At 47.0% G+C, this 14976-nt stretch overlaps 1 protein-coding gene across 1 annotated transcript; it reads left to right on the top strand.

Annotated features, from left to right (window-relative positions):
* The first annotated feature begins 795 nt into the window (after positions 1-795).
* Positions 796-9332, top strand: LOC142929098 (uncharacterized). The gene is made up of 3 exons (XM_076069550.1): positions 796-811; positions 865-1023; positions 7590-9332. Exons 1-3 carry the CDS (start codon positions 796-798, stop codon positions 9224-9226), a joined length of 1812 nt encoding a protein of 603 aa, XP_075925665.1. The 3' UTR covers positions 9227-9332.
* The last annotated feature ends 5644 nt before the right edge of the window (positions 9333-14976 follow it).

Genomic DNA, 14976 nt, shown 5'->3' with positions numbered 1-14976 from the left:
CAGAGGCACCCCTTGACAATGGGATTAGCATAGAATTTAGCATTGAAATGGCTGAGTGACTCGCTTGTAACTGCTACAGAAATAGTTACGTTGAAGTCAGAGCATACACATTCACCGAGGCACTTAGTACAAATCAAAACAGGAGAATTTAGCATTGAAATAACTAGGCGAATTTAGCATTGAAATAGCTAAGGGATTAGCTTGTGACTGGTCACAGAAATATATGTTAAAGTAAGGCCTACACATCCACAGAGCTTCAATGAACGCTGTTAAGATTCGTAGCGACTTTTAAGCTGGTTGGGAGAAGTGAGGAGTGAGGCTCCCTCCTCTGCCGATGTTCTGTCTCAGATGTGAATAATTAGTATTGTATTACAATTCTATAAACAATACAGTGTTGTAGTGCATCACGTGTTGATGTTCCATTGCACAGCCACGTTCCAAATGCTATAATGACGTAAGAGCCGTGGAAACCTCTGACGTCACGGTGACGTCATGGCCCGGTGACGTCACGGCAGAGGTCAGAGTGGAGTCGGCTCCTGGAGAGGAAACCACCTCACCCCACGCTGCTCCTCCACTTCGAGTTCTTCAGAGACCTTCGCCACCACCACCACCATGGCGATCTTCACGGCTGTCCTCACTGTGGTTCTGCTGCTCACGCAGCCGATGGTGGAGCTCCTCGGAGGATCTCGGCGTGGGGGTTCGGACATTAACGCCTCCAACACCACCACCACGATCAACTACTCGGGACTCGTGAAGAACGTCTCTGCATCAGCAGGGGTCGCCACCTGGGGACCGATGTTCAGTAGCCACAGTGAGGACATTGTGGACAGCGTGCTCCCTGCCCTCCTGCAGGCTATGGGTGAGCTGAGCAGCAGCTGCCAGGCCATAGTGGACAGCGCGCTCCCTGCTCTGCTCCACGCTGTAGGTCAGCTGTACAGCGGCTGCAAGGAGGCCATCAGATCCACCGTGCTGCTGAACACCCTGCACATCGCCGTGCATCTCTGGCGTTTCATACGTCGCCAAGTGAGTGAGCAACATCCATCATCATCACCACCATCAGCCATGGTCAATCCACTAGTGGGTAGAGACGTCCACGACCCGTCGCCACCTCCCACGATGCCGCTGTGCAGTAATCCACCCAGCACCTGCACGTGGAGCGATTTCATTGCTTCATCTCCCCACTGGGCACCCTCTCGGATGACCCCCTCGCAGCCCGTCGGCATCACTCGCCCCCTTCACACCTCCACCGATCCCCCTCAACTCCACTCACGGTGTCTTCAACAGCCTGGTTGGGCACTGGAACAGTATCCCGGACAGTGCCGGATTAAGCTCGTGCGGGTCCTGTAGCTTATATTATAAAGGTGCCCAGAATAAATAAAAAACACAATTATAAAGCACGAAGTTTTTAACTTGCATAGTAAAGTAATTGTAATTTTACTATAGTAATAGAGCAAGTACAGAATCACTGAACGGGGATTTATAGGGTGAGATCATTTAGCGCGGGGCGCTTGAAAGTGCGGGGCCCACAGCTAATGATTATTTTGTTCCGAGGATAATCCGGCACTGATCACGGATTGAGTATGAGGAGCAGTGATGAGATTTAAAGTATTTTTTTAACATGTTATTAAAATGTTATGTTTAATAGAAAATATAATGTTGTTTGTCTCTTAGCTGTGATTCGTAAAAACACTGTTGTTACTCAATGGTCTTTCGGTAAAGTCACGTAGAAAAAATAAACAAAATAATAGAATACGACGTTTCGATTGCAACTCAAGCAGTCGTCATCAGGTGAAACTAAATTTGAGAGAGAGAGACCAAACACAGACAGGGAGACACAAAGATCCCCCGTATAGCCTGAACAGACTGTAGGGGCAAGTGCTGTTAGCGAGCACCTGTGAAGGCCGGAACAGTACACGAGGGGGTGGGTGGCCAGCACCACGCCCGACCGCCTTTGTCTCCCTAGTGGCGATGTTTACACACCGCACCAGGTACTCATTTGAGGCTGAGTCGACCTAGGGGAGGCCCGGGACCGGTTCAGATAATCGTCACTGGTGTTGGCCGTGAGCGGGAATCGAACCCGGGTCGCCAGGTTCATAGCGCAGCGTAGCGCTAACAGCTGCACCACCGCTCCCCACACACAGGGAGACACACAAGCAGAGAAGGACGGTGATCAACCAGGCAAAGTATTATTTGTTGTGTTGGCCGACTCAATGAGTTGCATTACATTTCTAAGTTTGCTGAGTTTGATCCTCTTTCTATCAGCTTGTACCCTCTGTAAATTTCACCCCCACTATCTCGCCCGTTACGGCAGCCCCTCCGCTCCCACTCCCCCTCGGAGTAGCCGAGGGATTAGCCGGGGTATGCTTGCTCTGCGATCTTACATTTACTTGCAAATCCCACCACAAACGTATATAGTGTAACCTTTGGTTGCAGTAGCTCTCTCGCTACATTTCTTCCTGTCTCAGCAGTCCGCCTGCTGTATTATTTCACCTGAAGACGATTGCTTGTGTTGTGACCACGTGTATACTGTTTACTACAGTACTATGGTGTTGTGACCACGTGTATACTGTTTAATATAGTACTATAGTGTTGTGACCACGTGTATACTGTTTACTATAGTACTATAGTGTTTTGACCACGTGTATACTGTTTACTATAGTACTATAGTGTTGGGACCACGTGTATACTGTTTACTACAGTACTATAGTGTTGTGACCACGTGTATACTGTTTACTATAGTACTATAGTGTTGGGACCACGTGTATACTGTTTACTACAGTACTATAGTGTTGTGACCACGTCTATACTGTTTACTACAGTACTATAGTGTTGTGACCACGTGCATACTGTTTACTATAGTACTGTAGTGGTGTGACCACGTGTATACTGTATACTACAGTACTATAGTGTTGTGACCACGTGTATACTGTTTACTATAGTACTATAGTGTTGGGACCACGTGTATACTGTTTACTACAGTACTATAGTGTTGTGACCACGTGTATACTGTTTACTATAGTACTATAGTGTTGTGACCATGTGTATACTGTTTACTATAGTACTATAGTGTTGTGACCACGTGTATACTGTTTACTACAGTACTATAGTGTTGTGACCACGTGCATACTATTTACTATAGTACTGTAGTGTTGTGACCACGTGTATACTGTATACTACAGTACTATAGTGTTGTGACCACGTGTATACTGTTTACTATAGTACTATAGTGTTGGGACCACGTGTATACTGTTTACTACAGTACTATAGTGTTGTGACCACGTGTATACTGTTTCCTATAGTACTATAGTGTTGTGACCATGTGTATACTGTTTACTATAGTACTATAGTGTTGTGACCACGTCTATACTGTTTACTACAGTACTATAGTGTTGTGACCACGTGCATACTGTTTACTATAGTACTGTAGTGTTGTGACCACGTGTATACTGTATACTACAGTACTATAGTGTTGTGACCACGTGTATACTGTTTACTATAGTACTATAGTGTTGGGACCACGTGTATACTGTTTACTACAGTACTATAGTGTTGTGACCACGTGCATACTGTTTACTACAGTACTATAGTGTTGAGACCAAGTGTATACTGTTTACTATAGTACTGTAGAGTTGTGACCACGTGTATACTGTTTACTATAGTACTATAGTGTTGGGACCACGTGTATACTGTTTACTACAGTACTATAGTGTTGTGACCACGTGTATACTGTTTACTATAGTACTATAGTGTTGGGACCACGTGTATACTGTTTACTACAGTACTATAGTGTTGTGACCACGTGTATACTGTTTACTATAGTACTATAGTTTTGTTGACCACGTCTATACTGTTTACTATAGTACTATAGTGTTGTGACCACGTGTATACTGTTTACTATAGTACTATAATGTTGTGACCACGTGTATACTGTTTACTACAGTTCTATAGTGGTGTGACCACGTGTGTACTGTTTACTATAGTACTATAGTGTTGTGACCACGTGTACACTGTTTGCTACAGTACTATAGTGTTGTGACCACGTGTGTAATGTTTACCACAGTACTATAGTGTTGTGATCACGTGTGTAATGTTTACTACAGTACTATAGTGTTGTGACCACGTGTATACTGTTTACTACAGTACTATAGTGTTGTGACCACGTGTATACTGTTTACTATAGTACTATAGTGTGACCACGTGTATACTGTTTACTACAGTACTATAGTGTTGTGACCACGTGTATACTGTTTACTACAGTACTATAGTGTTGTGACCACGTCTATACTGTTTACTACAGTACTATAGTGTTGTGACCACGTGTATACTGTTTACTACAGTACTATAGTGTTGTGACCACGTGTATACTGTTTACTACAGTACTATAGTGTTGTGACCACGTCTATACTGTTTACTACAGTACTATAGTGTTGTGACCACGTGTATACTGTTTACTATAGTACTATAGTGTTGTGACCACGTGTATATTGTTTACTACAGTACTATAGTGTTGTGACCACGTGTATACTGTTTACTATAGTACTATAGTGTTGTGACCACGTGTTTACTGTTTACTATAGTACTATAGTGTTGTGACCACGTGTACACTGTTTACTACAGTACTATAGTGTTGTGACCACGTGTGTAATGTTTACTACATTACTATAGTGTTGGGACCACGTGTATACTGTTTACTACAGTACTATAGTGTTGTGACCACGTGTATACTGTTTCCTATAGTACTATAGTGTTGTGACCATGTGTATACTGTTTACTATAGTACTATAGTGTTGTGACCACGTGTATACTGTTTACTACAGTACTATAGTGTTGTGACCACGTGTATACTGTTTACTATAGTACTATAGTGTTGTGACCATGTGTATACTGTTTACTATAGTACTATAGTGTTGTGACCACGTCTATACTGTTTACTACAGTACTATAGTGTTGTGACCACGTGCATACTGTTTACTATAGTACTGTAGTGTTGTGACCACGTGTATACTGTATACTACAGTACTATAGTGTTGTGACCACGTGTATACTGTTTACTATAGTACTATAGTGTTGGGACCACGTGTATACTGTTTACTACAGTACTATAGTGTTGTGACCACGTGTATACTGTTTACTATAGTACTATAGTGTTGTAACCATGTGTATACTGTTTACTATAGTACTATAGTGTTGTGACCACGTCTATACTGTTTACTACAGTACTATAGTGTTGTGACCACGTGCATACTGTTTACTATAGTACTGTAGTGTTGTGACCACGTGTATACTGTATACTACAGTACTATAGTGTTGTGACCACGTGTATACTGTTTACTATAGTACTATAGTGTTGGGACCACGTGTATACTGTTTACTACAGTACTATAGTGTTGTGACCACGTGTATACTGTTTCCTATAGTACTATAGTGTTGTGACCATGTGTATACTGTTTACTATAGTACTATAGTGTTGTGACCACGTCTATACTGTTTACTACAGTACTATAGTGTTGTGACCACGTGCATACTGTTTACTATAGTACTGTAGTGTTGTGACCACGTGTATACTGTATACTACAGTACTATAGTCTTGTGACCACGTGTATACTGTTTACTATAGTACTATAGTGTTGGGACCACGTGTATACTGTTTACTACAGTACTATATTGTTGTGACCACGTGTATACTGTTTACTATAGTATTATAGTGTTGTGACCACGTGTATACTGTTTACTATAGTACTATAGTGTTGTGACCACGTGTATACTGTTTACTATAGTACTATAGTGTTGGGACCACGTGTATACTGTTTACTACAGTACTATAGTGTTGTGACCACGTGTATACTGTTTCCTATAGTACTATAGTGTTGTGACCATGTGTATACTGTTTACTATGGTACTATAGTGTTGTGACCACGTGTATACTGTTTACTACAGTACTATAGTGTTGTGACCAAGTGTATACTGTTTACTATAGTACTGTAGTGTTGTGACCACGTGTATACTGTTTACTATAGTACTATAGTGTTGGGACCACGTGTATACTGTTTACTATAGTACTATAGTGTTGGGACCACGTGTATACTGTTTACTACAGTACTATAGTGTTGTGACCACGTGTATACTGTTTACTATAGTACTATAGTGTTGTGACCACGTCTATACTGTTTACTATAGTACTATAGTGTTGTGACCACGTGTATACTGTTTACTATAGTACTATAATGTTGTGACCACGTGTATACTGTTTACTACAGTACTATAGTGGTGTGACCACGTGTGTACTGTTTACTATAGTACTATAGTGTTGTGACCACGTGTACACTGTTTGCTACAGTACTATAGTGTTGTGACCACGTGTGTAATGTTTACTACAGTACTATAGTGTTGTGATCACGTGTGTAATGTTTACTACAGTACTATAGTGTTGTGACCACGTGTATACTGTTTACTACAGTACTATAGTGTTGTGACCACGTGTGTACTGTTTACTATAGTACTATAGTGTGACCACGTGTATACTGTTTACTACAGTACTATAGTGTTGTGACCACGTGTATACTGTTTACTATAGTACTGTAGTGTTGTGACCACGTGTATACTGTATTTGCTATAGTACTATAGTGTTGTGACCACGTGTATACTGTTTACTACAGTACTATAGTGTTGTGACCACGTGTGTACTGTTTACTACAGTACTATAGTGTTGTGACCACGTGTATACTGTTTACTATAGTACTATAGTGTTGTGACCACGTGTATACTGCGGGATTGTGGGTAATCGTCTCCCATGCTCGGTCTCAGTCGGTGTGCCTCACTCGTATAGTCAACATCCGTGCGAACCTATCTTGTTTACTATGGTACTATAGTGTTGTGACCACGTGTATACTGTTTACTACAGTACTATAGTGTTGTGACTACGTGTATACTGTTTACTACAGTACTGTAGTGTTGTGAATACGTGTGTGTGCGTAAAGCATTTTTTTATTTTGTGTCCATGTGTAGTGACTGTTCTTTAGTAACTGTACTGCAAGTGAAAGTCGTCCTACACAATAACCATCCTCTATCTCGTCTCCCTCACACCAGCCACGATTAAATGTAATTAATAAATTTGATTACTTTATATTAAATAATAAAAATATAAAAAGGTATTTTGTATTAATATTTTTTATATGAATACGGTATTTTTGGTTTGTGGAACGAATCATCTGAGTTTCCATTATTTCTTATGGGGGAAATTCGCTTTGATATACGAGTGCTTTGGATTAAGAGCACGTTTCCAGAAGGAATTATGCTCGCAATCCAAGGTTTCACTTTATTAGTTATTTTTCTATCTACGTGATTTTACCGAAAGATACCAAAGAGTATGCTGTTGTTAGTTTAAATGTTTGGTAAGTAAGACTTAGTCTGTGCTGCTCTCCAGTTGCCTGGATGAAAAGTGGCCCAAGTTTTTCCCAATCCTGGCCTCCTGGCTCAAAAACGTAAAAAACAAACTCGCAAGTCTGTCCCCAGGGTCACAACGCACTCACAGACACGGAGCAGGGAGATTCAGCTAATGACGCCGTTGATGTTTTTCGTAACTTTTGCAGAGAGCGATGAGAATGAGGATGAGGACCGGAAGGAGGAAGATTTCCCGGGCGCTGCAGAGAAAGAAAGGTGGAGGTCTCGGCCGAGCACCGAGTCCCTGGGCTCGTATGGCCGCGGCGCGGAGACGAAAGCGGCGGGCGCAGGGGAGGGGAAACAGCCCCGGCACCAAGCAGAGCTGTGCTCCTCACCTGAAGAATCCAGCTCCACTCAGGCCATCGCTCCCACTGGGGCCATCGCCTCCACCTCCACTCGGGCCATTGCCTCCATCTCTACTCGGGCCATCGCCTCCACCGCTGCCATCGCCTCCCCCGCTGCCATCGCCTCCACCTCCACTCAGGCCATCGCCTCCATCTCTACTCAGGCCATCGCCTCCCCCACTGATATCAACTCCACCTCCAATGCTTCCATCGCCTCCACCTCCACTCGGGCCATCGCCTCCACCTCCACTCGGGCCATCGCCTCCACCTCCACTCGGGCCATCGCCTCCACCTCTACTCAGGCCATCGCCTCCACCTCTACTCAGGCCATCGCCTCCACCTCCACTCAGGCCATCGTCTCCATCTCTACTCAGGCCATCGCCTCCCCCACTGATATCAACTCCACCTCCACTGCTTCCATCGCCTCCACCTCCACTCAGGCCATCGCCTCCACCTCCACTCGGGCCATCTTCTCCACCTCTACTCGGGCCATCGCCTCCACCTCTACTCAGGCCATCGCCTCCACCTCCACTCAGGCCATCGCCTCCACCTCTACTCAGGCCATCGCCTCCACCTCCACTCAGGCAATCGCCTCTACCTCCACTCGGGCCATCGCCTCCACCTCTACTCAGGCCATCGCCTCCACCTCTACTCAGGCCATCGCCTCCATCTCTACTCAGGCCATCGCCTCCACCTCTACTCATGCCATCGTCTCCACCTCAACTCAGGCCATCGCCTCCACCTCTACTCAGGCCATCGCCTCCACCTCCACTCAGGACATCGTCTCCATCTCTACTCAGGCCATCGCCTCCCCCACTGATATCAACTCCACCTCCACTGCTTCCATCGCCTCCACCTCCACTCAGGCCATCGCCTCCACCTCCACTCGGGCCATCTTCTCCACCTCCACTCGGGCCATCGCCTCCACCTCTACTCAGGCCATCGCCTCCACCTCCACTCAGGCCATCGCCTCCACCTCTACTCAGGCCATCGCCTCCACCTCCACTCAGGCCATCGCCTCCACCTCTACTCAGGCCATCGCATCCATTTCTACTCAGGCCATCGCCTCCACCTCTACTCATGCCATCGTCTCCACCTCAACTCAGGCCATCGCCTCTACCTCTACTCAGGCCATCGCCTCCACCTCTACTCAGGCCATCGTCTCCACCTCTACTCAGGCCATCGCCTCCATCTCTACTCAGGACATCGCCCCCACTGCTGCCATCGCCTACACCTCCAATCGGGCCATCGGCTCCACTGCTGCCATCGCCTCCATCTCTACTCAGGCCATTGCCTCCACCACTGATATCAACTCTACCCCCACTGCTGACATCGACTCCACCTTCACTCCTGCCATTGCCTCAACCTTCACTTCTGCCATCGCCTCCACTGCCACTATCGCCACCACCGCCACTCGCACCATCACCTCCACCCATGAGTAATCAAGCTAACCCCCAGGATTGGGAGCTCCCTGCTTTCCACCTGCCTCCACCTCCACCAGAGCCCTGGGCTCCTCCACCCCACCGTGATACCAGACCGGGCCCGGCACACGAGTCTTTTGCTCCCTGTTCTTCACGGCAGCGTTACCGCAAGTCCCGCAACAGCCGCCTTCCTCCCCGCCTCCGCAAACCTCCTCTCGAATCCTCAACTCCACTGCTGCCATCGCCTCCATCTCTACTCAGGCCATTGCCTCCACCACTGATATCAACTCTACCCCCACTGCTGACATCGACTCCACCTTCACTCCTGCCATTGCCTCAACCTCCACTTCTGCCATCGCTTCCACTGCCACTATCGCCACCACCGCCACTCGCACCATCACCTCCACCCATGAGTAATCAAGCTAAACCCCAGGATTGGGAGCTCCCTGCTTTCCACCTGCCTCCACCTCCACCAGAGCCCTGGGTTCCTCCACGCCACCGTGATACCAGACCGGGCCCGGCACACGAGTCTTTTGCTCCCTATTCTTCACGGCAGCGTTACCGCAAGTCCCGCAACAGCCGCCTTCCTCCCCGCCTCCGCAAACCTCCTCTCGAATCCTCAACTCCATCCGCATTGATTCGTCCCATCCACCCGGACCGAGAGCACCTTCCCCCCGGCCTCGCTCCACCTGCAGGGCAGCGGATCCCCCCCCAGCCCAGGTGCAACGGCCGGGGTCCCGCGTACGGAGTCCCAGGTGCCCCTTCTGCCTGGCACCACTCCCACGAGTCGCGCTTCACGCGGCGTCCCGCCCTCCTCCCCACGCCTCCACCGGATCAGTGGATTCCTCCCCACCTTCGTCCCAGCCGAGCGGCTCCTGCTCCACACTGGGCCACCCGTCCCACTTTTGTTCCGTGCCGCTCCACAGATTTCCACGACAGACATCATCATCCGCCCCTTGTCCAACCCACACCACTGCATCACCATAGCCCGGCGACATTCACGGACTGCTCACACACGTGACTCCTGCTGGTCGGGTGACCGTGATGAACTATATGTGTCGCGTTGATGGCCATGTGATGGACATTGCTTTGAGTGGCAGAGCAGGTGGTTGTCATGATTAATACATTTGTGTTGTTATTGGACACTGCAGTGTGCGTGTGAGTTGCTGTGCGGTGCAACAGAGCACGTATTTGGTGTCGATCTTCGCGTGTGTGTGATTGTGTGGAGCGGTAGTGTCATGGTTAACGCTACACCGCGCTTCGAAACCCAGGTTTGACCCGAGTTAGCTTTCCGCACACGGCCACAGCCGGTGCAAGCAGTTGCGCAACTCGGTTGCACACAACTGAAGTCACTCTACACGTGGAAGTCTCTGCAACCAATTTGCTTGGCGATTGGTGGCCAGAACCACGAGCGATCCACACAGCACAGGGTGCTGGTCAGTCTGACCAACCACCCATTTCACCTGACTTTCCACAAAATCACCATTAATGTTCCTTTCCCAGGCAGTGACACCAACTCTGCCAAAGTGTGTTAGGAACTAATGCTGTGTATGTTCGGCAGAAACTCTGCACGATTCTGCTGATAAGACACTTAATTTCGAAACCATTTGAGAATGTCGTATTTATAATAAACGTGCACCATTTTTTAGCTGCTTGCCGCCCCTGTACATAGTACCTCTGTATTGATTACAAGTCCTGTGTGCTCACCATTGTACCATGGCATGTGCCTAGGTGGCACTACCGGATGGCTCCCATCCATAGCTGCCAGGCCATCGGCCAGCGCGATAAATATTGGACGCCAACCAACAAATATTTATTCCCACGAGGGGTGACGGGAACCGAACCAGGGATGTCCAGAGCAATCAACTCGTTAATGCGGGAGACCTGAATAGTTCCCGGCGCGTGACACAGTAACGCTGTTCGGCTGGCGACAGCACTCTGCTGCCGTATGCAACAACACACTCCACCCCGTTGACAACCTGGGACAGAACCGCGCCAATGCTGGTGTTGGTTGCGTCAGTATCAAGGACACACGGCATGGCAAAGTCAGAGTAGCGGAGGGGAATTGCGAAGCGCAACAAATGCAGCTTCCTCCTCCCCCCAATGAAACCTCTGACCCATAACCGTCAAGGCGTGGAGAGGTTTTGCGAAGGTAGCGAACCCAGTGACAAACCGGCGATAATAAGACGCAAAACCAATAAAACTCTGCACCTGCATCATCAACGTGGGGGTCGGCCACGTCCGAACACACGTGGTTTTGTCGGGATCTATCGCCATGCCCGATTTACTGACAATATGACCGAGATACCGCACGGATTTCTGAAGGGGGTAACACTTCTGCGGCTTGAATTTGAGATGGGCTGCTCGCATTTTAAGAAAGACAGCGCGTAACCAATCAAGATGTTCTTTGAACGTACGGCTGAAGACAATGACATCGTCGAGGTATTGTAAGCATGAGTCCCATTGAAGTCCAGCCAGCACCAGCTCCATCAGTCATTGGAACGTAGCCGGTGCTGCGTGGAGTCCAATGGGAAGCTGATTTAATTCAAACAGGCCTTGAGGTGTTCGAAAAGCCGTTTGGGTTTAGAGGCCTCATTTAGTGGCAAATGCCAAAATCCGGACAGGAGATCAAGGGTGGAGAAGTTGTGTACTCCCGCCAGAGCGTCCAGGGAATCGTCCATCCGAGGGAGAGGATACGCGTCAGCCACCGATATCTTATGAAGCTTCCTAAAGTCGACACACAACTGCAAGCTACCATCGTGCTTCTTAATGTGGTGGGTAATTGTCAGGCGTAATACGCCGCCACCACTACTGGAAAATATGTAGCTGCAGTCAGGGCCCAACAGGGGGCAATAGCGGGTCCGGCCTGTACCAAGTAGGACTCGTAGGTAAGGCAATTTGGAGGGCGGTTTGGAACCGGAGGTGGACACCCCAGGCCCCCAGTGGGGGCTGGGGGATTGCGCCGACATCCCCGGGGCCGGTGGGTCGTCGTCCTCTTCATCTGGAGACCTGGTACGTATTGTTCGCCTAGTCTCCATAATCTATAGTTAATTCACTAACGTTTGGCCACTTCCAACACCAGTTGTAGTGGGCTCAAATGGAGACTCAGGCTTCTATAGGAGACAACACGTTTATTTAACATTAACACGCTAAAACTAGATTCAAAGTTTTCGTGACTGCAGGAATTACTCTTTGGTTCTTTCGGTAAAGTCACGTTGACAGAAAATAAATTAAATAATAGAATACGCCGTTTTTCCAGTGTCGCTCCTATAATTTTGTTGACGGACAAATGGACAAAGGGCACAATAGCTTAGTGTTTGTGTATGTATATGTTATGTTTTTAAGAGAAGACAAGTTTGTAAATATATTTTTCCCCCGGGAAACGCTGGGTACTTCCCGCTGGTACTGATATGAAAATATATATTTTAAACTGTGCCAAAATCAATCAAAACGAACAACAGTAGATCAGAATTAAATCTCCAATGCTTGATATTTTATCATCCGCATAGGCGAGTGATGGTCAGGATGTTGTGTATGTGTAGTCACATAGAATTGGTCACTACGTAGCATAGCGCTGGCTGCTGGCAGGGAAGGGGATCTGCAGAGTGAAGCAGCCCTGATTGACAGCAGACCACGTAATAGACCTGAGAAGGATCTCGGGTAGGACACGTCGAGAGCCTGCTAGTAGATTCTAGAAGGGGAGCGTGGCCGGAGTGGAGCGAGGCCACGCTAACAGGATTAAAGGGGACCCCGAGCAGGGGATGAGGGCCATCGTTTGGAGTGGGATCGCCGTCGTCGTCGTCGTTGCTGTTGAAGATCGTCGCCTTCGCCGCTGTTGTCATCCACTTGATAATTGTGCTGCTAGCAGTAGTTGCCTGTCTTAGTTCAGCGCCGTCAGTGTCAGATGGCGAGCGTTGTGTTGTAGGCTAGCCACCAGTGCAGAGTTGCGTTTAAGCGAGGGACAGAGCGTTGTATTACAGCAGAGGGTGTGTAACAGTATGCTCGGTGTGTAATTAAAGAATTGCCTCAAAGAAGTTACGTCTCCAAGTTAGTCACTATATATTTTTTCATGGGCATGGCTAGAGTTGTCACCTGTCCAGGAATTACCATTTGTGTTTAGGTGGTGGGTATTCATTCTTACGAGATATAGCACCCGCATTGTGTCGTTTACTGTGTAGTTCTGATAATTCTAGACTGAGTGCTGACTGAGAAATCTGATTAGCTTGTGACTGGTCAACGAAATAGCTATGTTAAAGTCAAAGCCTACACATCCACCGAGGCACCTCGTACAAGGATGCAAAAAGGGGGATGCAACAACTCAAATATCATACAGTAAACCGATGTGAAAAAACCTGAGTCCAAATTACATCAATATAATAAATGTACTCAATATATTCTTCAATAAGCAGAGCTCATAACAGCAACTGGGTATGCACTACACTATATAATGAATACCATATAGTAAACAGATAAAAAAAACTAAAATATAAACTACCTCAATGTTAACAATAAACTCTATATATTCTCCAATCAGCTGAGCTACCAACAATAAGTCGTTATATATCACGATGCTATATGGCGAAAAAATGGTTGGATTCTTACCCTCCACATCAGCACCACGGACAGCTACCAGCCCCGTTCAGACGGATGAGTCCATCCATGGTCGGAACAGAGGGAGGAGAGAAACAGCTGCGAGGCGCTGTTATAATCATGTTATAAACCATACCATTAACCGTGGTGTGAGAAGTATTAAGAGTCAATGCCAGTGAAAGAGCTGCCGTCTGAAGATCACCATAAAATTATTAATTAAGAACCGCAATGGTTTAAAACATCTTTCCAATGGTTACTAAGCCAGAATCCATCTTCTCGGCTTGTATATGTGGATAGCCTCATGAACGAATCTCTCATGGTAGCCGGTTGGCTTGCACAGAACCTCCGTCTTTGAGAAGTCAATGTCATGTGAGCCCACTGAATTATAACAGTGATCTGCCACGGCGGAGGAGTTCGTTCTAATGTGTTTCAAGTCTGCATTATGTTCGCGGATGCGGTCCGAGATATGTCGTTTGGTTTCTCCAATGTAGCTACTACCACAGAGGCACTTTAGTTTGTAAACACCCGGGTACTGTATGTCTGGAACAGCATATTTTACAGATGGAACCAGATCACGGATTTTATGTACTGTGTTGAATCGGACCTGGATCTTGTGTTTATTCAGGATTTTGGAGATCGTTTTAGTGACCCCTGCAATGTAGGGTAAGGTGATGGTTTTGAGTGGCTCCACAAGAGGATCCTTCTTCATGACTGGAGTGATGGCTTTGCGGATTGTGTAGTCGGAGTAACCATTAGCCCTGAGAGCCTGGTGTACGTGTTTGAGTTCACTGGTAATGTGTTCCTGGTCGGAATGCATTGGGCTCCATGGTATAGAGTCTTGATGAGGGAGTTCTTCTGGGATGGATGGTGGTGGGAATCCGGTTTCAAGTAAGCATCTGTATGGGTAGCTTTCCTGTAGACAGAGTGGCTCATTGAACCGTCAGGTCTCCTTTTAATTAAGATATCCAAAAAGGGTAGCTTTCCATCTTTTTCCACCTCCATGGTAAATCTGATGGCTGGGTGTATGGAATTGATGTGGTTGAAGAATTTGCCCAGAGCTGGTAGGCCATGTGGCCAGATGATGAACGTGTCATCTATGTACCTCTTAGACAAGGACGTAGGGTGGATGCCTGGATGGCATCCGTCTCAAAACATTTTTCCATGAAAACATTGGCTACAAC

Source organism: Petromyzon marinus, chromosome 25, assembly GCF_048934315.1.
Source record: "Petromyzon marinus isolate PM22_M1 ecotype Great Lakes invasive population chromosome 25, UKy_Petmar_22M1.pri1.0, whole genome shotgun sequence".
NCBI classification, from domain to species: Eukaryota; Metazoa; Chordata; class Hyperoartia; order Petromyzontiformes; family Petromyzontidae; genus Petromyzon; species Petromyzon marinus.
The sequence above is the reverse complement of the archived record's forward strand: the minus strand, read 5'-3'. Positions and strand labels throughout refer to the sequence as shown.